At 31.3% G+C, this 21,358-nt stretch overlaps 1 protein-coding gene across 3 annotated transcripts in view; it reads left to right on the top strand.

Annotated features, from left to right (window-relative positions):
• Window positions 1-641: 641 nt before the first annotated feature.
• Window positions 642-21,358, top strand: part of LOC143051851 (endothelin-converting enzyme homolog) — a 34,569-nt gene continuing 13,852 nt past the window's right edge. The window contains exons 1-6 of one of the 3 annotated variants that reach the window (XM_076224843.1): window positions 743-869; window positions 10,058-10,256; window positions 12,153-12,292; window positions 12,541-12,735; window positions 18,922-19,050; window positions 19,767-19,931. In XM_076224843.1, coding sequence (XP_076080958.1) covers window positions 10,091-10,256; window positions 12,153-12,292; window positions 12,541-12,735; window positions 18,922-19,050; window positions 19,767-19,931 — 795 coding nt within the window. In that variant the 5' untranslated portion in view covers window positions 743-869; window positions 10,058-10,090. Of the gene's footprint in view, window positions 870-4,142; window positions 4,261-10,057; window positions 10,257-12,152; window positions 12,293-12,540; window positions 12,736-18,921; window positions 19,051-19,766; window positions 19,932-21,358 lie in introns of those variants that run through there. The other 2 variants (XM_076224842.1, XM_076224841.1) reach the window with 2 other exon arrangements.

Below are 21,358 nucleotides of genomic sequence, written 5' to 3'. Positions count from 1 at the left end.
TTTAATGACATGGATCAATGTATGGCAAGCTGAGCTGTATTTGAATGGAGCATTACAATTGATGGATTTTTAACTAATCTCTCAAGGTCTAGTCTCTAAATAGATTTTTTGCCTTTGTTAGCCTTGAATTTTTTCATTTTAGTTTATTTATATGTTTTGGAGGTTAGTATGATGTCCTGATTTTCACTGAACTAGTACACATTTTTGTAAGGGGCCAGCTGAAGCCTGACTGAGTACAGGTTATTTTTGCTGTGTTGAAGGATCATTGGTGGACTTTGGCTGATTTTTACTCTTGATATGTTGTCTCTTAGTATGATATTTTCCCCATTTCCATTCTCAATTTTATTTCTTTCCCACTAAAGATTGTCTGTGATTGTCCTTTTTATTTATGTAAAAAATGCATTGCACTTTTTGCTAGAAAAAAAGGTCCTTAGTTAGCCATGATCTAGTATAGTATACATAACATGGTAAAAATTAATCACGTTTTCAGATGGTTACAGGTTTTGTGGTAGATCTATAACAGTTAAAGCATGACTGACGTGGGCCCCCACCTCCCCCTTATGAAAATTTCTGGGTTCGCTACTGTATTACAAGGTTAATCTCATAAATTTATGTTATCAATTGTCTCTTTGTATTTTCAGATGGTTACAAGTTTTGTGGCAGATCTATAACAGTTAAAGATGCATAAGAAAAAATCAAGATGAAAATGAAAACACGAAAGAAAGGTGTTCCTAAAACAAAGGAGGAACGACCACTTAACAGATCATTTAACAGTCAGCTTGCCAGAGACCAGGGGTACTCAGATTTACGTAACACTGATTCAGACACGGATGGTGAGCTGTCATGGGAAGAAGATGGTGAATATTCATGTAGGTCAAAGTTCAATCTCCTGCTGTAGTCACATGTAATATAAAAGTACATATGCATTATTTTTTTGGGGTGGGGTTACCCGGGTATCTTGAATGACCTTGACATTGACCCTGGTCTGATATCTTTTTAAAACATTTCCTTGCAACAGCATCTGCTATCGGGTTCCATTAAAGGGGCACTAGCTAGAAAATATATAAAAATCTAAAATGTGATTTGTTTTTTGCTTAACCAATGAATCATTTAAACATTTTAAATGATATTGAAAAAGTGAAATAATGATATATGAGAATTTGAGTCAAATAGGTGAACATGAATTTAACATCTAGTGCCTGATTAACATATGTTTGCATTTGTAATTTCAGTAGTAATTTTCCTTGCCATTTTTGCAAGATCATTACAATTAATAGAATACTGCATATATTGCCAGTGGTCAAGGATTCACAATTAATTAAGTCAGTTTTCATATTTCAACTTTTTTCAGAATGACTTCAAAAACAGAGATAAAGAAATTTTAATGTATTGCATTTTATCATGTTTATAAATATTTCAATTGGTATATTTTGTTCTTTTGTTGAAGCTGGACTGAAATTTGTTTGTTTGCCCCTTAAATGATTTGTAGATGCTTTACTCAAAATGCATTGTACTGGTATTACATGTGAACACAGCATTACGTGTATGTTACTCTATAGCCTGTGTGGATATTGTTATTGTGTTGCAGACATCCAATAGCATTCTAGTCTTTATTCTTTTTTTTCTTTAGCAACATTGAACACATGTTCATTTCTTTTATCCTTCAATCGACCTTTCTACTATACTTATACAGCTGTACAGATAACACACAGTGAACAATATATATATATAGAGAGAGCCGTGGTGTAGTGGTTAGCCCATCAGACTACTAACACAAAGGTTCATGATTTGATCCCCGTTAATGGGAGAAAATTACAGGGACTGAATTTTCGGCTCTTATTTGACACCATTTGCAAGTATGGTCTCGAGAAATGATGATAGTACATCGGAAGGGGACAATAAATGGCTGACCCGTGTTAAGAGAGAGCAAATCTCTTTTGCACATTAAAGACACCCTTGTAGGTTTTCGTAAAAGTGCAGGCTAATGTCGCTCCAAGACAGCACTCGCATCCACAAAGTGGAAAGGGATTAATATAAGTTGTAATAACTTGTTTCCCAATCCACTATAAAAAGATATATATATGTTTTAACTATTAACACAAAGCGACATACGTATACAATTGTGAGCTCATTTGCAGATAAGATTTGGCTGTAGAACCATGTGGCTTATTATAAATAATAATGAATTTAATAAATAGCATTTTGAATGCAGAAAGAATTATTTGGATTGATATATGTACACAATTTAATAATGTAAATAGAGAAATTATTGTGAGGTGGTATAAATGTGAATACTTCATCTGGATGGGGGTCACAAAAAGAACTCTCTTATATCTGTATTTAGATTTTTCTGAAGGAGTAATTATTATTTTCATTTTTGTCAATTTAAAAAAAAATCCCAATAACAAATGCACGCAATAATACTGAGTTATCAGTAAAGTAGTAGTTTTCAGAAATTTTTATTTAATCTGCTGAGGTTGTCTCCCCTTGATAGGAAAAAATTGGAAAAGGATTCAGTACTACCACAAACTGATAAATGATTGTAAATTTGTTTATTATATTTTTACTGACACCATACACCTTTATTTGGACTTATAACAAGGAAATTTTTTAATCTGGAATTATTTTAAATTTTTCAAAGTTGTTGAGAATGTTACTGATGAAAACTAGATTAGGTTTATAGCCATGCTGTAGGTTAATTTCATTTTCACTGATATTTCACTATGAACCAACTAACCCCCAAAAGAGACAGCCATGCACACATACCTTACCTTATCTCTTTATTTATCCTCATTTTTTTACCAAATGAGTCTGCATAGTAACAATGGACTGTAGTTGTCTCCCTAATACCATAGAAATTATACAGTTTTGCATTTATTTTTCGCTTGATAGTTGACCTAGTTTCTTTTATATTTTACCATTTGTACAATCCTTTAATATTTTATGAAATTTAAGGCTTTGTATATATTTCTATTCTGTAATAGATAAACTCAGTGCACTGTTAGCCACTATTCTGAAACCTCAGACTAGTATAAACAAATTTCAATCTAGTAAGTTTTGACAAAACTTTGTTAAAGTTCATAAGAAAAAAATCTACATATTGGATTACAGACTAAAACTAGGAAAATGTTTTGGTGCTGTCTCACTGTAAACTGTTGTAAAAAGTTGTACTACATGTATAAACTACTGTTGATAAAAGATCCTTATGTCATTACCTTTTAACTGTGAGGGGGTGTTATGTTTTTTTTTGTTTTTTTTTGGTCATACAGTGAAAAAAATTGTACCAGTTAAGCATCATCTTTTGTCGATTTAACTTAAACTAACTATATTAAAGACTGAACATTAAATTTAATTAAAAAAATTCTTTTTCTTTCTGCTTATGAAAAATATTTATTTGTCTTCAAAGTTTGTAGGGGGGCCTTGGTGGCCGAGTCCGGTCTGAGTAGTTACTAATGTAATCACTAGCCAGTCAACACTAAGGTCAAATGCTGGTGCGGGTGCACTTGACTCCAATCTTAATTTACTAGGATTGTCAGATTTCCTATCAAAGATCATGGTTTTTCATCATCACTCCGCCTTAATCCATCAATGAAATCTGGCCGCCACTAAATAGCCCAAAAGCAGTGCTTTCATGTGGCGTTAAAACACAAAAATAAAAAAAATAAAAATAAAAATTTGAAATCAAGAATATATAGTTTAGAAAAAACACAATTCGCTGAACTTGTGAATGAGTGAAAATAACACAAAAATTCCTTTCCACCCTTTCACCAACACTCTTAAAGTCACAACAAAATGAAATGAATGCTTTTTTAGAAAGTTTAAATTACTGTACTATTTGCTGATGCATATAGTAAAGGGGAAATATGTATGTTTGAAATGAATAAATAATTAATTTTCAGAGGAAAACTTATTTTTCAATTTCAAAAATAGCTTGTTAATTAAGTGTGATATTTATAAATTGTATACATATATACTGGTCACATTACATACTTGTTTAATAACAATTTACTCGAGGTTAAACTATTTTTTTTTGCATCAATGAATTATTTCATGGTTCAGAAATTGATAACCCTTATTTTACCTCTAATTGGCAATAGAAACACATTTACACATGTATGACTATTTACCTATTTGGTAAATATTGCATGGTTGAGTGACCACAAATTTAAATACACACCATTCAACTTTTGTATGAGGTTAAAATATATATTGTGAACTTTTTGTTGAGAGTGCACACTTTTTGGGATTTAATCAATTTTGGTAATGTAATACTTAAAGATTTATAAAGTTGCTTTTGTAAAGTTGTTGTTTTTAAATTTTTTAAATGTTTTGAAACTTTTTAAAAGTTTAATAAAAAGTTAAAAGATGAACTAAGAAAGTTTTAGACGTGTCATAAGGAAAAACATTTAATTATTGTTACACAAATGAATTTATACTATGAATGTTTTTATATTTACAAAATTTTTAGGAGAAAGAAGATAAGTTTTAATATTAATTTTGACATTTGAAGTTATTATTTTATATTGCTATAAATATATATGTAGAAAATACCAAATTTAGTTTCACCACTGAAATGATGCCACATATTACTTCACTCCATTTATAACCGTTAAAGCGTACTGTGGATTCATTGATACGATACCAATTTCGATGGTAAAAGCTAACTATGAATTTAAATGTCAAAGAAGTACAAATTTCTGATTGGTTTACTTGTAGATCATGTAGATATTTGCATTTTACATAATCACTATATCCAGGAAAATATTATTTTTTCACATTCAGCTACAAATTTTATCCACGAATTAAAATCCCCATTTTCTCCCAAAAAAGGAAAAGGGGGGTAAATGTAATGAGATCTTTGTTCCCCTATTGTGTCAGATTAAAGTTTTGTTTAACATAACCTAATATACCATCATGTTATGGTCAATTTAACTTGAAACTTATGTATTTTTAAGACTTGACCATTTCAATATTCCATCTTTTTGCCACATTGTATTTCTTAGCATCAAACCGAGAAAAGAAAATTCTCTTTACGTTATTCCCATGATAAGATTTACCCTCGTCATGGTATCTGATGATTTGACAAGGTCTGAAAACAAGCCTATACCAACATGACCAATATAGTATACTTTGGGCCTAAATTAATATATTGTTTGTTTCCCCAATCCCGACCCTGCCAAGCCAGGTGTGGGTCGGAAAGTAGGGAAAAACTTTTATTTTTTCCAAAAAGCTTGAACAACATTGGATGATCCTGCAAGCCTGAAAATCGGAAATGAATAAAATAATATCTAACTTAAATTTGACAATAAAATCTTATGAGTAGCACTGTTTTTGCAGGGTAGGTCGGGATTGGGGACACAAACATTATTTTATTTTAGGCTTTGTTGAACATTTGAATTCATGGTTCACTTGTACCCACATAATCTTCAAATATTGGTATCCCACGAATATTGTTTAATCTGTTGTTATAAATTAATTTGTAACCTTTGAACATGTTGAACATGTGTTTGCCAGTAATATTATAAAGCCTGAAATAACAAATTTTAAAATTATTTTTCAGTATCATTGTAAAACTATATTCTAATTGGCCTACTTTGGATGGGATCGTAATTGTCAATACATGTACATGTCTGACATTTTAAAAATAATTCCTAAATATGGGCAATCACTATAGATGATGCAGAACCCATGATTAAGTCAATACAAAATGTAATACCTTTGATCATGATATATGATTTTAGAGGTTGGATGAAGGTCAGAATAAGAACCAAAATTGCCCAAATTCTTACACATTCGTGATTTCTGAAAAAGAAAAAAAAGCTGACAATTTTTTTTAACTTACCAAAATAGAATAATTATGAATTAATTCGTAAAATAAACTTAAAAATCCCCCAAATAACTCACACCTTTAACCTTTAAGGTAGAGAATTATTTATTTACAGAAATTTTAGCATGAAATGAAAAGTGGGATCTTAGTTTTATCACATCTGAAAGGTAATGAAAACAAATCAGACTTAGATCATTTTTTTTATGTTGATTTAAGCTTTTTTATGGTAATCTTAAAATTGAAAAATGGGAATTTTTGCTTAAAAAGATACCAAATATACAAATGTTTTGGCTGATGTTCTTGTAAAAATATTTAGTTTCATGTGTGTTGCAATGTGTGCATGACTTGAACTATTTTAATGGTTTTACGGCAGTCATTTTTTTTGCTTGTAGTTTGGTGTGAGCCAAGGCTCCGTGTTGAAGAAAGTACTTTGACCTATATGGTTTACTTTTACAAATTGTGACTTGGATGGAGAGTGAGGGGTATAAAAATCAATCAATCAACATGCCACATCTTCTTATATCTATAATAAATGTTCAGGTCTTTTTTTATATTATATTAAAAAAAAAAAAATTTGAAAAGGAAAAATTATTTATTAACTTCTGCTTTATATGTTACCAAATTTACTGTTTTTTTGTGGATGTGTTTGTACAAATATGTTTCATTTAAGTTTTCTTTACCCAATTGATATAATAATGTGTGTCTGGCAATTATATAGATTTTTTTTCCATTAAAGATATAAAAAAATTCAAATCTTATTCAACCATTTGCCTTTTGTGCTGCCAAATGTTTTTTTTTTAATTTTATCATAAATGAAAAAGAAATTTAAAAAGGGGAACTTCTACTTTTAAAGTTTAATTTTACAATAAATCGGTAAATTTGTGGTGTTGTCCTTGTACAAATATTTGTCATTAATTACATATATGATATAGGTATAGATGTTTATCATCAGGTAATTCTAGGATCTGAAAAATTGTAATATCCTTGTTCTAAACAGCTGTCGTTATTACATGTATTTGTACAATGTAAGTAATTTATATTATTCAATATTTTAATAATTTTAATTGTTGTATTTTTAAGTGAAAGTATTTGGAAGGGGGTGGGGGTGAGGGACTTAGGGGTGTTTAAAGCATAATTCAACACAAGATCAACATGTTAATTTAGAGGCAGCTTTAGAGGGTTTTTCAAAGGACTTTTTTGTGGGGAAAATTTGGTTGATTATGGGAAACCACTGAAGCATGACAGAAGTGAATGAATGAATACTTTATTCTCTTAAAACAATTGTTAGAGAACATATACATATTAACAATATAAAAACTTATATATGGCATATGTGAATTACATATACATATATAAAGTGATACTAAGAAGTTCTAACCTGGAGGAACGACCTTCTACTGGACGTTCTTTATAAATTTACATAGTTTTTCTAATACAATTACATTGTTGGAAGCAAATAGCTGTTCAAACTTATAAATGTTAACATTTTCGTGACAAAAAGGGGGAAGCAGATTTATTCTTTCATTGACTCCCTCTTAAGCAGTCAGTGGGCCCCCTTATACAAATTTCTTCATCTGCCACTGTAATTGTCAAAAGATTTTTTTTAATGTGGTAATATAACTAATTATTTAACAATGTAAGTCATTTATATGATATTCAATATTTTGAAATTCAAATTTTTCATATTCTGAAGTAAAAGTATTTGGACAAAAAATGGTGGAGGGGATGTTATATTAGAGAATTATTAAAATAAATCACAATTCAATGCAGGACTGCAAGATAATTGTCAATAGAGAAGAAAAAGTGCTGAGATATATAACAACTTTAACGATACTGATTTTATAACTGCGGCAAATTTTTCAGGCTAAATTGTTTGAAACTGGCCTAGGTTCAGTTATAACAATTAATGATATAATTAACATTTGTTTTGAAAAATTGTATTTGAAGATTTTGTATCATAAACATGATAAACAATTTAACAACTGAAGAATCAAAAATAGCTTTATGAATACACTAGAAGTGACGGTGGGTCCAAACTCTGAAAGGTACTAAAAAGAATATTATCCATTAAAGTTGAGGAAATAATAGGTCTCTTAAAAAGAATAATCTAATAATTTCATGAATCATAAAATTGTTTTGCCTAAAGGTCTGAATCCTGTTGTTAAGATTTTTATCATTAAGTTATACATAAATAATTTTATACCTATACATGTACTTTACATATTGACATGTTTGTTTGTTTACAGCTCTGAATTGAATCTAAAAATAAGAGGATGTGGTATGATTGCCAATGAGACAACTTCCACTCCACCAAAGATCAATTTACATATATAGAAGTTAACAAAATTGCCCAGAAATGACAAAACTATAAAAACAATTGAAAAGAGATAACTATAAATGGCCTGATTGCCCATTCTAATATGACGTGCTTCTTTCGCTTTGTAAACAACACCGTGATAAAATTCTCGATATATCTATACTTAGCGCAGACTCCAAGATGTACACAAATGGCTGTTTAAATATGCCTCCCACGTAAATCCACATGTATCGTAACCTATGTGCAAACGGTTGTGAATTTCGCTGTGTCAACAATTACAATTGAATAAAACCCTACAGAACATTTATTCTGATTCTGACGCATAACAAAAAGAATTTACACATTAGAGAACAGAAAAATGGACAAAAACAAAATAAATTAAAATTCCGCGAAATTCCAGTAATGATTTGGCGCATTAACGTCATTTCAAAACATGACGTCATACGAATGAAAACGTCAAAGCTGAAGGTTTTTCTATTGCGTTTACCTTCTAAACTCGGATACAATTGCATTAAAATAAAGTATTGAGGTAGGTGTTGCTTGTTTTCTGTTCTATTGCATTATTCGCATATTTACTAATTTCAGCAAGTCAACATGGCGGCTCCTTGGTTACAACATGTCAACAGTGAATTTAACGGTAGCTTACGATAAAAAATGTAAATTTAAAATTGCAAATGTTGGGTTTACTGAGAAGTAAAAAAAGTAATCACATTTTTTTTCCTAGCGGTTAATCATTCATGCAGGTTTATTAGATTTGTTTTACATTTATCGAACAGTGGGTAAAATAGAACAGCCACACACACGGTATACCCATCATCGCTTCAGTTTTTTAATGATCGTATTTGTCCTATTAGAATCAAAATAATTCATGGAAGCCATATATTTGTTGTAAATTTACACATGGCCTGGGCCGTGATATTCGTTAATTTTATCCCTCGCTAACGCTCAGGATAAAATTCGAATATCACGGCCCCGGCCATGTGTAAATTTCCAACAAATCTATGGCTTCCATGAATTATTTCTTAAATATAACTGAATTCATCCAGACTTTTTTCTTTTACATAATCTTGTGCACCAAAACAGTCAAAATCCTGAAATCCAGAATTTTTTTTTTTTCACTGTAAATTTATTTTATTTTTGATTTTGATATAAATAGTTATGTGGAGTTTTTGGAGAAGCAGTAAGAGTTTCCAAACCCTATTGTGACCTCTCAACATGCCCAATGCTCATGTCATTTATATTGAACCTCAGTTGACAGTGTAGTGCTCAGACAAAATTTGATCTCTGACCCATATTTAAATTTTGGCATGTTCTTTTTGAAAATCAGAAATGGACCCGACCCTGGTGACATCTTCTATTGGAGCAGATTCACTGTGATGCCAGACAAAAATATTTTTGTACCTTTGGCTTAATTCTTTTAAAATACAGTAAAAGGAATTTAATAATCTTAAGTTATCTCCCCTTATTCAGCAATGTCTTAACTTTTGAATCAATTAAAAAAAATCACTATTATTGATAAAACCAATCAATTTATCAATAAAATAAATATACCCTTATAAATTTAATACATGGCATTTCTGCTTAAAAATTTGAAAATTTGCTAATTTCAGTAAAAATTTGAGTCCACTATTGCTGTGACTATATTTGTACAAAAATTGCAAAAGTATCCAAAGAAGTACTTGATAATTATTCCTAATTTACCGAAAATAATTAGATCTTTTGGAATTAAAAAGAGACCTATTCACCATAAAAGAAGCCTTTCTGAAAATATAAATAGATAAATTCCTACCCACCTACCCAACCCTACAAGGCATGGGTAGGCAAGATCAAACATAGAATTTGTTGCCTGGACACAAAGCATTCAGTTTATCATTTATAGTTGTGTTGAATTGAATATTTTTATTGTTTGGTAGCCATGGGAATGACGTGACAGATAGAAAATTAACATGACCAGTAATGGAAAAGGAGGGGAGGCAACCTATTTAGTTAATGAAGACGAACTCGCCAAAAGTAATGTAGAGGAGAAACTGCGTAATCGTACGATTTCTGAGGGATACAAATATAGGTCACTCGATGAAAGTGTGTCATCGAGTGAAGGATCAGCGGAAGGTGGTAAGCAGATGGCCAGCTTTGTGATGTTTGCCAATTATCAATTGCTATATTGATTTAGCATTATTTCCATAGACAACCACAATTCTTGTTAATATTACAAATGTATCTCTATTGATAAATGTGTTGGTGGGTTATCATCCCATTACAATGATTTAGTTTGCAATTGCAATAATAATTGTTTTAATTTCTCCATTTTGGATGGTTTTTGTCATTTATATAAAATGGTAGCAGTATAGTTGAAAGTGGAAACAATTTCTGACTGATCCATTATATATATCCGTACAGAGTTGACAAATTTTGAATATATGTCCTTGAATTTTCACTAGATAACATTTTTGTTCGCTTTGGAGATTCCGTATATCGTCAGGTTATTTGAATTCCAATGGGGACTAACTGTGCACCACTTTTTGCGGACCTGTATTGCTATGAGTTACAATTTATGACAAAAATCAGCAAAGACCCATCGAAACAACATCTGATAAACAAATTTAATAATACTTTTAGATATTTGGATGATATTTTAGCTCTCAATAATGACGACTTCAGTATGTATACTAAAGAAATTTATCCTGTTGAACTTAATACTCAGGTAACAATGACCACTGCCCTTTCCTCGATCTTGATATTTATATCACTAACGGAAAGCTTGATACTAAAATTTATGATAAAAGAGATGATTTTTCATTTCTTATCGTTAATTATCCATTTTTAGATGGTCACGCCCTTGTCACCATCTTACGGTGTTTATATATCTCAACTTGTACGATTCGCTCGTGTTTGTAACAACGTTTTAGATTTTAACAAGAGAATTTTATGTATTACTAAAAAATTATTACACCAGGGTTTTTGATATCACAAACTAGTCAAAACGTTTTTATCCGTATAAGGACATCAATCGTAAATATAGCTCAACATGCAGACTTCTTATACGTTTAGGTATTTCACATCCATTTTTTTATTGAAATATTCTTTATAAAGCACAAAAATGTCGGTATTCACCTAAGAAACTAACAAAACCTTAAATAGACTTATTAAGAAGGGATATAGTTATGATACTGTTGTCAGGTCATTAAAGATTGCATATTTTGGCGTTAATATTGATTCACTTATAGGGTCTTTGCATCGGAACTAAACACATTTATTCAAAAACCAGTTGTTGGCATGACATGGGTTATGTTCTTCTCATATATATGTTATGATGGTATGATACTATACCCCTAATGGGAAGGATTGTACCTGATATTCATATGATGAAGAAATCATAATCTTTCAATCAGTTTAATTGAAGTCTGGAGCTGGCATGTCAGTTAACTGCTAGTAGTCTGTTGTTATTTATGTATTATTGTCATTTTGATTATATTCTTTGGTTTCATGTTCTGACATCAGACTCTGACTGCTCTTGAACTGAATTTAATATGTGCATATTGTTATGCATTTACTTTTCTACAATGGCTTGAGGTATAGGGAGAGGGTTGAGATGTCATAAACATGTTTAACCCTGCCAAATTTTTGTGCCTGTCCCAAGTCAGGAGCCTCTGGCCTTTGTTAGTCTTGTATTATTTTAATTTTAGTTTCTTGTGTACAATTCGGAAATTAGTATGGCGTTCATTATCACTGAACTAGTATATATTTGTTTAGGGGCCAGCTGAAGGATGCCTCCAGGTGCGGGAATTTCTCGCTACATTGAAGACTGTTGGTGACCTTCTGCTGAAAGTAGCATATTGTGTAATTCATTAAAATGTGATGTCTCTTATCTGTTACTAGGTGAAGAAAGAATAAGAATTAAAAAAGAAAGGTTAATTTAATGGCTTTTGAAATGTTTTTTTCCCATTTATCAATTTATTGATGCTTGTCTCATACAATATTACTTCACAGATTTATGATTTCTATTTTTAGATACAGTAAAACGTAAACCAGATGCATTATGGTCTCAGCGCTACAACAGATTGGCATGTCTGCTGGCCATTGCCGTGTTTGTTATTGCCTTCTTGGTAGGCATAGTAATATATCAACATGTGACAAAAGATGACACAGATGTAAGAATTATCTCTCTCTAAATAATAAAAAAATAATTTTATGTTTAGATCAGTTGGTTAGTTTGATACCCTCATGACTTCACAAAATGTTCAACAGTACCTAAATGGTGATTCAGTTGAAAAGTACATAGTAAAAACTTGTAATTCTGAATTATTAACTCCAAAACACTTATTTATGACTTAAGTTTGTGTTATCTTGATTTTGAGAAAAAGCATTCTCAGAAGAATAACTTCAGATATTTTTGTAGATTTGTACCAAGCCTGAGTGTGTACATTCTAGCTCCTACATCACAGCTCAGATGAATCTGTCTGCAGACCCCTGTCAAGACTTCTACCAGTTTATCTGTGGTAATTGGGAGAACACAGTCACCATACCAGACAGTCGACCAAAATACAACATATTCTCTGTAGTTTCTGATCAAAATAAAGTATACATAAGAAAGGTAAATTGATGGACAAATTTTATTTCTTAATATATAAGATTTCAAAATTTCAGTTACTAGTAGCCCCTTCATGGTTTTATGGAGAGTTCTTGAAGGGTCGTAACTGGCATTAAAGAGAGCAACATTGTTTTGAGTTTTAATATGGGTGTTTTATTAACCCTTTCGCTGATGAGTCCCGGTTTACCGGGATTCACGCTTCAGACAGCTGACGATGAGTCCCGTTTTACCGGGATCGGAATACATCTTTTATGTTTCCCGCTCAAAACAGTGCAAACATGAGTTATCTTTCTTTGATGAATACCCGGATGAAAGTGTAAACATGGCGCTTCCGTTTGTTGAAAACCGTGTCAAAATCAGACAAAATTTACGGAATTTACAAGAATTTGAAATGAGGGAACATTTTTTTTGAAAGAATATGGAAGAATTGAAGCCAAACTAGTATACTTTTTTGACGTAAAATGTCGTTTTATGTACAAAACACTTGGAATGGACATCGTTCAGTGTGAGGAATTTGTACAGCCTCATAAAATTTTTCAAAATTTTGCCGTTTTGGGTTTAAAAATTACGATTTGGGTCTTAGAGCAGAATTTTGAGAATTTCACCCAGATAATGCCAAAATTTGAAAATTTTAATATTTTATGAAGAAAAAATTATCAAAACATGAACAAAACTGTGAACATGGTGTTAGTGAATGAAATAAATACACAAATAACAACAAACAAGTTTTTATTGACATTTATTATGAAGGTCTCCCACTTGAGCAATAGTAGCCAGAGGCGTAGCATTCTAATTTATATTGGTACGGCAGGAAATCATGATAAAATTTTAATAAATAGAGCAAAATCCTGCATTCTGACAACCTCAAGACACTTAAATTTGGTTCTCTAAAACCCTAGTTTTATGGGCAACAATTTAAAATATGACTCTTTTTTTTAAATCAAAATATAAAAATTTATGATAAAAAGTGCAACTTGAATCCTGCATTCTGACAATCTCCTGACACTTAAACTTAGTTCCTAAAAAACTTGTTTTATGTGCAATTATATTACTCTCTTGTGTTAAAATCAATTTCAAAATATAGAAAACAGAATTTGAAACATGAATCGTGTCGAAAAGGCAGCAATTAAACTTTATCAAAAAAGTTGAAGGCCGTTGAACATCTTAGCTAAACTAAATACACGCACTTTAACTTTGTGTTGGACACCTTGCCAGGCCTTTGCATGCTCCTACAATACTTTTGATTGTTTTTTGTTTTTGAAAATTTTTGACAGAAAAAAAAGCGCCATTCCGAATATGCATACCGGTGGTAGGAAATTATTAAACTATCAAATCTTCGCTAAAAGTATTCAGGAAGTAAAGGGAACTATGAACAGACCGATGAACAGATTTTCAAAATTCCTTTTACAAAGACCAATAAATAAACAAGATGGATAACTTTCAGAATTTCTCATACAATATCAAGTAAGGGTAAGACAAACGACGAATCTATGACACTGCGAAAAAAATCTATTTTCATTGTGAATAGGTTTCATCGCAATAACGATCAATAAGTTTATGACGACAATGCTAGAACTGCTAAAGCTATAATACAGTAGCAGTTAACATAACAATGTTCAAACAACTTACAACAAACAAAGTAAGAACATTTCCAGAGAGGGACATCCCAATTTACAAGTCATTTATAAAGGCATCGTGATTACAGATTAGTTTGTATATATTGTATCACCATCACTGCTAGCGATCCGATGGATAAATCTGTTGTAGAGTTGTCACTCGTTCAGACGTATTTAAATATTCTAAACATCAACCAAACAATGTTAGAACTGTAAATTTGCGTTAGCAAATTTTTTGTTTTTCCCTCATCAGAATTCGAACTGAGATATCGTGGTACCAAATTGCATTGCACTATGATCGGCGCGCTAGACCAGTCGACCACTTTGGCTCTTATAAACTAGAAAATATGCAACTTGAAGCGGCTATGCTAGTTACTGGCGGTACTAAGCTATCACCCATAAACAAATTATACAATGAAACAGGATGGGAGTTACTATCAGAAAGACGACGGTAAAAAACATGAAATGTTTCACAATAAGACCCCTGATTATTTAAGCGATATTATCCCTCACAACTGTTTAATATTCATAACTATGACACAAGACGAACGAATGACACAAAACATATAAAGTGTAGAACAGCATTGTATCAGAAATCTTTTCTTACGTCAGTCATTCGATCCTGAAATGCTTTTCTGGACGATATCAGATTTGGTCCCATCTAAGTTTACACTTAAACGTTACCTTACTAGTAATCAAAATTTAAGTAAAATACCAAATTATTATTTATATGGAGAAAGGAAAGGACAAATACTTCATGCCAGACTTCGGATGGATTGCAGTAATCTAAACGAACATGCATTAAGAAAAATCTTGAAGAAATTAAAAACTGTACTTGTGGTAGAATCGAAAGCAGTAAGCAAATAAAAAAATTGTCTTCTCGAGTGTACTCCCTTGTCCGAAAACGTACAATAGAAACTATTCCGTTCCCATAAAATATAAAACACTCCTGTTTGGCAAAATAACCTCAGTCAAGAGGAAAATCTACTTGTGTTTAAACAAGTTCAACAATTTTTAGTAGATTCAAAGCCATTTGGAATATATAGTATTTATTTCATGGTTAGGATCGTAATTGGGTGAGACAGTCTTGACAAAGTCCTGGACACACACCAACCCGGTACATATCATATAGGAAAGATCAGACAAAAAAATCTACTTTTTATTTGCAGTTATTTGCCTTTTTTTACATGGAGACTGATTAATATATGAAGAGAAATACTGATTCGAATCCCTAAGTAATGTATTTCTGTAATTAAATGCATATGACATGTATACATGTACATTTTTTTTTTATATGATATGTTTTAAAGAAAAAAAAACAGGTATTTCAGGGGGAAAGGTTGGTAACCGGAAAAAAATACATAAATAAAGGCAACAGTAGTATATCGCTGTTCAAACTCATAAATCCGTGGACAAAAAACAAAATCGGGGTAACAAACTAAAACTGAGGGAAACGCATAAATATAAGAGGAGAACAACGACACAACACTACAATGTAACTAACACACACAGAAACAGTTAGATGCAGAGAGTTCAGGGAATATAATGGAATAGCATTTTCTAATAGCATTAAACGTGTTTGTAAACCGTCGAAGATCAGACTTGGGGCTTCAGTAACTAAAATTAAAAAAATCACTGTGACTAGGACTGGTCTATCATTATGTACTTTATTTCTAAGGATCATGCAAAGGTTGGCACGTCTATTATGTGAATGCTAGATTTATATCCACGGCGAATATTCGTAACACTTGCTTTCAGATTTTAGCGTCACGGAAGGCTAAATACTTTTAGTTTTTTTTCAATATCACACAGTAGATTGCAGATTTGTAGAGTGTAAAACTTCAAAATTACGAGAAATAATATACAACCAAGTGTCGCACGGAACTTTTGAACATTTAGTTTATTATATATAAAATTCACACTATAACTGTTAAATGAAGAAAAAAAATGTTATTTTCCAATAAAAAATGTGTTTAATTACAAGTGAAAATCGCATTCAGTTTTTTCGTATGTTTTGTTCAAAATGCAACATTCTTTGCAAACACTTCTTAAAATCTTGAAGGAAAACAAAAAGCCATATATGCAACGCACATTAGCAAAAATGAAAGACGCGATCACAAAAATTTACCATAGCACAAATGATATCACACATTCACAATGGCGGGATGTATAAGTACCATGCCACGTCAAATAGATATTACCAAAACATGACTATTGATAAAACAGTAAAAATGTGTTACTGTATATGGTGTTGTTGAAGTTGGATTATATTCCGATCGTCTTGGTGCCTAGAAGCAGAATGTGCATTTTAACAATGTGCAGATCGTCTATTTGTCTCTGAAGCGGATAGATCGGCACGCAATAAAATTGGGACAACTCGTTTATATTTTAGTCATGATTACTTAAACTTTATGGTGCATGCATACAGAGTAACTGACAATATTTTTGTTGCAAAAAATAAAATAGCATAAATACCGAACTCCGCCCAGGAACATTCAAAACGAAAATACCGTTATCAAATGGTAAAGTCAAAAGCTCAAACACATCAAACAAATGAATAACAACTTTCATATTCCTGACTTGGTACAGGTATTTTCTAAAGTAGAAAATGCTGGACTAAAACTGGTTTTATAGCTTGCTAAACTTTAATCTTGTATGCCAGTCGCACAAAATTCCATGCTTGCCACACAACGTTTGTTTCTCCATTTGAGAGTTCTAACTTTGATTCTTCCATGCCATTTGTGTTTAAACCAGAACAATTGTAGAAGGCAGTAACATGCTATTGATAGTACTATGACTGTTCATGACCATGCATGGTCAATTAAAATCTGTTGTAAGTAAAAAAAAATCCGTACTTTGATTAATGCAGGGCAATTATTCGTTATCGTGTATACTACGTATACGAGTTTTCGAACTTTGCTTATGAATGTATACCGTATATTGCTATGACTTCTACATGGACCTTTCTATCATGATTTTTTTCTGTAAAAACTTTATTTTCTTTATTTCCGTTGAAAACCCTTATTTTTTTTATATTTTTTTTATATAAATTTTAGGTACGGCATGCCGTACCAACGAACATTATTGGTACGGCGAGTGCCGTACCTGCCGTACCGGCTGCTACGCCCCTGGTAGCCAGGGAAGCCATCGTCTCAGAGTAGCTTCTGTCTGGGCAGCAATCGGTGAAAGGGTTAAGCTCCTGCTTAAAATCTAAAACAATCATTCTATATATATATATCTAAGAATAACTTAAAATTCAGCAGAAGTTGAAAGTTTAATGAATGCCCTTTAGATATACTACAAATTTAAGCATCTTTACATAATTTTTATCTCTGAACAATATCCCATTTTAAAGATTATTTGTGGGTACTGGACTATGATCTGATTCCAAATTGTTATAAAATGGCTGATAAGGGAGATAACTCATCAGTCAAAAAAACATAAAATTGTATTTGTCCATTACAACTTCTTTTTCATATATAGTTATTCAGCTTGCGTAAAACCATCCCTATCAATCTGAAAATAAAAAGATATGGTGGTTTGCCAATGATACAACACTCCATCAGAGATCAAATAACATAGAAGTTTCTAATGATAGGTCTCTAAAGTACGCCTTCAACAATTAGCAAAACCCATACAGCTTAAGGATGTTTGCTCCTCTACTTTTTGAATTTTTGCCAGATTTTTGGAATCCTCTGGTTTTATCCATGTATTGCCATTCAAAATTTTGCCCATTAACCCCTACTTTTCTATTCATAATTTTCTTACATAAAGTTCAAAAAGCCATATTTCAAAATCTTATGAAATCCTTTGTTATTTTTTCATAGTTTTTGAACCAAAAAAGGTGTCAATGTTAAATGTATGAAATATCTAGAGAGAATTATTTCTTGGCAAATTTTCTATGGCTTATATCTCAAAAACAAGCACACAGACCCTCCATTATTTTCTGCTTTTATTTTTTCTTTACTTAAATGCTATCAATTCTTAACATTGTTTTAAAAAGCTTGTTATTTTTAAACAGAGTAGCAACCATCCTTAATAGGTTTTCCCAAGGGTATGAATACCTGGAATACTGTAAATTCAGAAATTATTGTGTGGTATTTATCATTATAAAATGCAACTAACTGAGGGGAGTATTGCTTTAATTAAAACTAGCAATCAGACAAGTGTTAGTAAGCAGATTTTTTTTGAAATCACAAAAATTCACCTCACATTTTTGTCCATTATTCAAAAGGCACAATAATAAATGCCTAAAATAATTTCTGAATTTATGATAAATGAAATGACCAATAAATTACGGTCATTTTGTCTAATGAAGAACCAGTTCAAAAGTTTTCGGTGACCTATTTTTTAAATACCATAGAATTTCAGTTTCAGAATCTGAATCAATCTGGGTAATATTCTAAACACAGTGTGAAATGTGATTGGATAACAGCATCCTAAACAATAAAGATTTAACCAATAATGTGATATCATAGCTTCAATTTTGGGTAGCTAGGAACATAGAAATTGCATGGATCTTTAAATTTTGCAAATCAATTTAATATATAATTAATATTATACTCTTTTTCAGATCTTAAAATCCAATTCCACGGTCATTAAAGGGCAGCACTCTGAAACTGTACAGAAAATGAAGACGTATTATAAAATGTGTTTAGATACATCAAAGATTAATGAATTGGGGTCAGAACCACTCACACAGGTATTTAGCAAGTCCTGAAATGTTCAGTGAATATAGATTTTATGACAAATTTTACTAATAATACGTTTTATAAAACAAAAAGTTTTTATTTACACTTCAGCATAGAAATTCCAACTTGGTAATACATCCTAATCCTGGATTGTCCAGTGAATATGTATGATAAAATATTGGTTTTATGACAGATTTTGCTTATGTATAAATTTTATCAAACAAAAAGAGATTTTATTCTTTACATCACGTACATTACAGTATAGAAATTCCAACTTGGTAATACATTTACATGCTCTTTACCAAATCACAGACATAAAAAGACATTATTTGTTTATTTAAAATCAATTATATATTTTTTTAAATTCAAAAACTCTGTATTAAAGTTTATACACAAGATTCAAAATGTTTTCTGATGTCTTATACTATCACTGCCACATAGCTAAAATTGGACATCTACAAAATATTTTAAAATATTTTGTAATTTTTAATATGCATGTATCAGTTAACTATGAAAATGCTCTTCTAGATGATCACTGATACAGGGTTAAAGTTTATGAGACATTAGCTTTACACTCAAACAGAAAACAACAAAGAAAAACAATATTTAATTTCAAAACTATTAAAAAAAAATCTTTTTATAAAGTGAAATATAAAAATAATTACAATTGTGTGATGTTTTTATTACATTGAACCAATAAATATATGATATTTTAAATATTTTACAGTTCATTAAAATGATCGGCGGTTGGACTGTCACCGACACAGGGTTTGATGAAAGTAAATGGAAGCTGGAAGATGTGTTAGCTAAAATCAACATCTATAATTTTGCTCCTTTATTTGATGTTGGCATTACTATTGATGATAAAAATAGCTCACAGTATGTTTTAAGTGTAAGTTTTATAGGTATTTCATTGTTTATGATATTAAAAAAATTATTTGATTAAACAAAAAAATATTACACAAAAAATTTGATTGAACAATTTTCTGTATTTTTTTTTTTTTTTATGGATATTGAATATATGGAATATAAATAGGTTCCCATCATGGGATTTTTTTTCTCCATTATTTTGGGGGGAATATATAACTGCATACTAAACATAGACGAATATGGTATACCATTTCAATGCTTTACCAACAAATATATAATTTAGCTGAAATTGTTTGACTGGGCTAAGTATGTATAACAATCATTTTTAGCTCACCTGACCTGAAAGGTCAAGTGAGCTTTTCTCATCACTTGGCGTCCGTCGTCCGGCGTCCGTCGTCCGTCGTCCGTAAACTTTAAAAAAATCTTCTCCTCTAAAACTATGGGCCAAATTTAACCAAACTTGGCCACAATCATAACTAGGGTATCTATTTTAAAAAAAGTGTCTAATGACTCTGCCTACCAACCAAGATTGCAGACATCAGTAAATACAGTAACAGGTGAGCGACACAGGCTCTTGAGAGCCTCTAGTTTTAATAACGACATCAAATATTTTAAATTGTGATACAAAATTTTGCAGAAATAATTGTGATCTTGAAATATATATATTTGCATTAATCTTAATAACAATCATTGATCATACATTTCTCTAATTCTTACTCCATTTATCTTTTTCCTCAACGTGTGGTGGTTCATTTGATCTCAGTTGTTCATTGGTCAAAATTCGATTATGACGTCAAATTTTCTTGCTTTCCTCCGAAACTCCTATTGTGACGTCATGAAAAAAGGCGATCATGCCTTATGACGTCGCATAGAAAAAACACATCTTTTTGCAGGTCGTTCGAAAAGAAGGAATAAGAGTGTCTGCATATCGTCTAAAAATCATTAGAGAAAGAGATTCCACCACCAAATCTCGTGCAATACGATATTTATCCACTCTCGACAGTTAAATTTTAAATATTTAAAACGCTCGGCGAGCCTCGCGTTTAAAATGTGAAAATTTAACTGTCTCGAGTGGATAAATATCGTATCACATTCGATGCAGTGGTAGAATCTATATTAATCTTAATAACAATCATTGATCATACATTTATACAACCAAAGCAAGTTTTTGTGGGTATCAATTTTCGAGGGTATTTGATTTCATGGTTTTGTCAATCTTTGCTCACAAAACATTAGAATATTTGTTTTTGTTGTTTACCTGCACAAACGCAACCCACGAATATTGGTATCCCACAAATGAACTGCGTCGGATAGAAATCGACCTTATGCAAGTGCATGTACACAGATACATATCTAAAACTTGGATCGATTTTGGAATAACTAAGATATGATATCTGCATTTTTGGTCCATTTAAAAGGGTTGTCTTCTTATGAAAACCTACTTTTGGA

Source organism: Mytilus galloprovincialis, chromosome 11 (genome assembly GCF_965363235.1).
Source record: "Mytilus galloprovincialis chromosome 11, xbMytGall1.hap1.1, whole genome shotgun sequence".
Taxonomy (NCBI): domain Eukaryota; kingdom Metazoa; phylum Mollusca; class Bivalvia; order Mytilida; family Mytilidae; genus Mytilus; species Mytilus galloprovincialis.
Note: the sequence above shows the minus strand (reverse complement) of the source record. Positions and strands in the feature narration are given on the sequence as shown.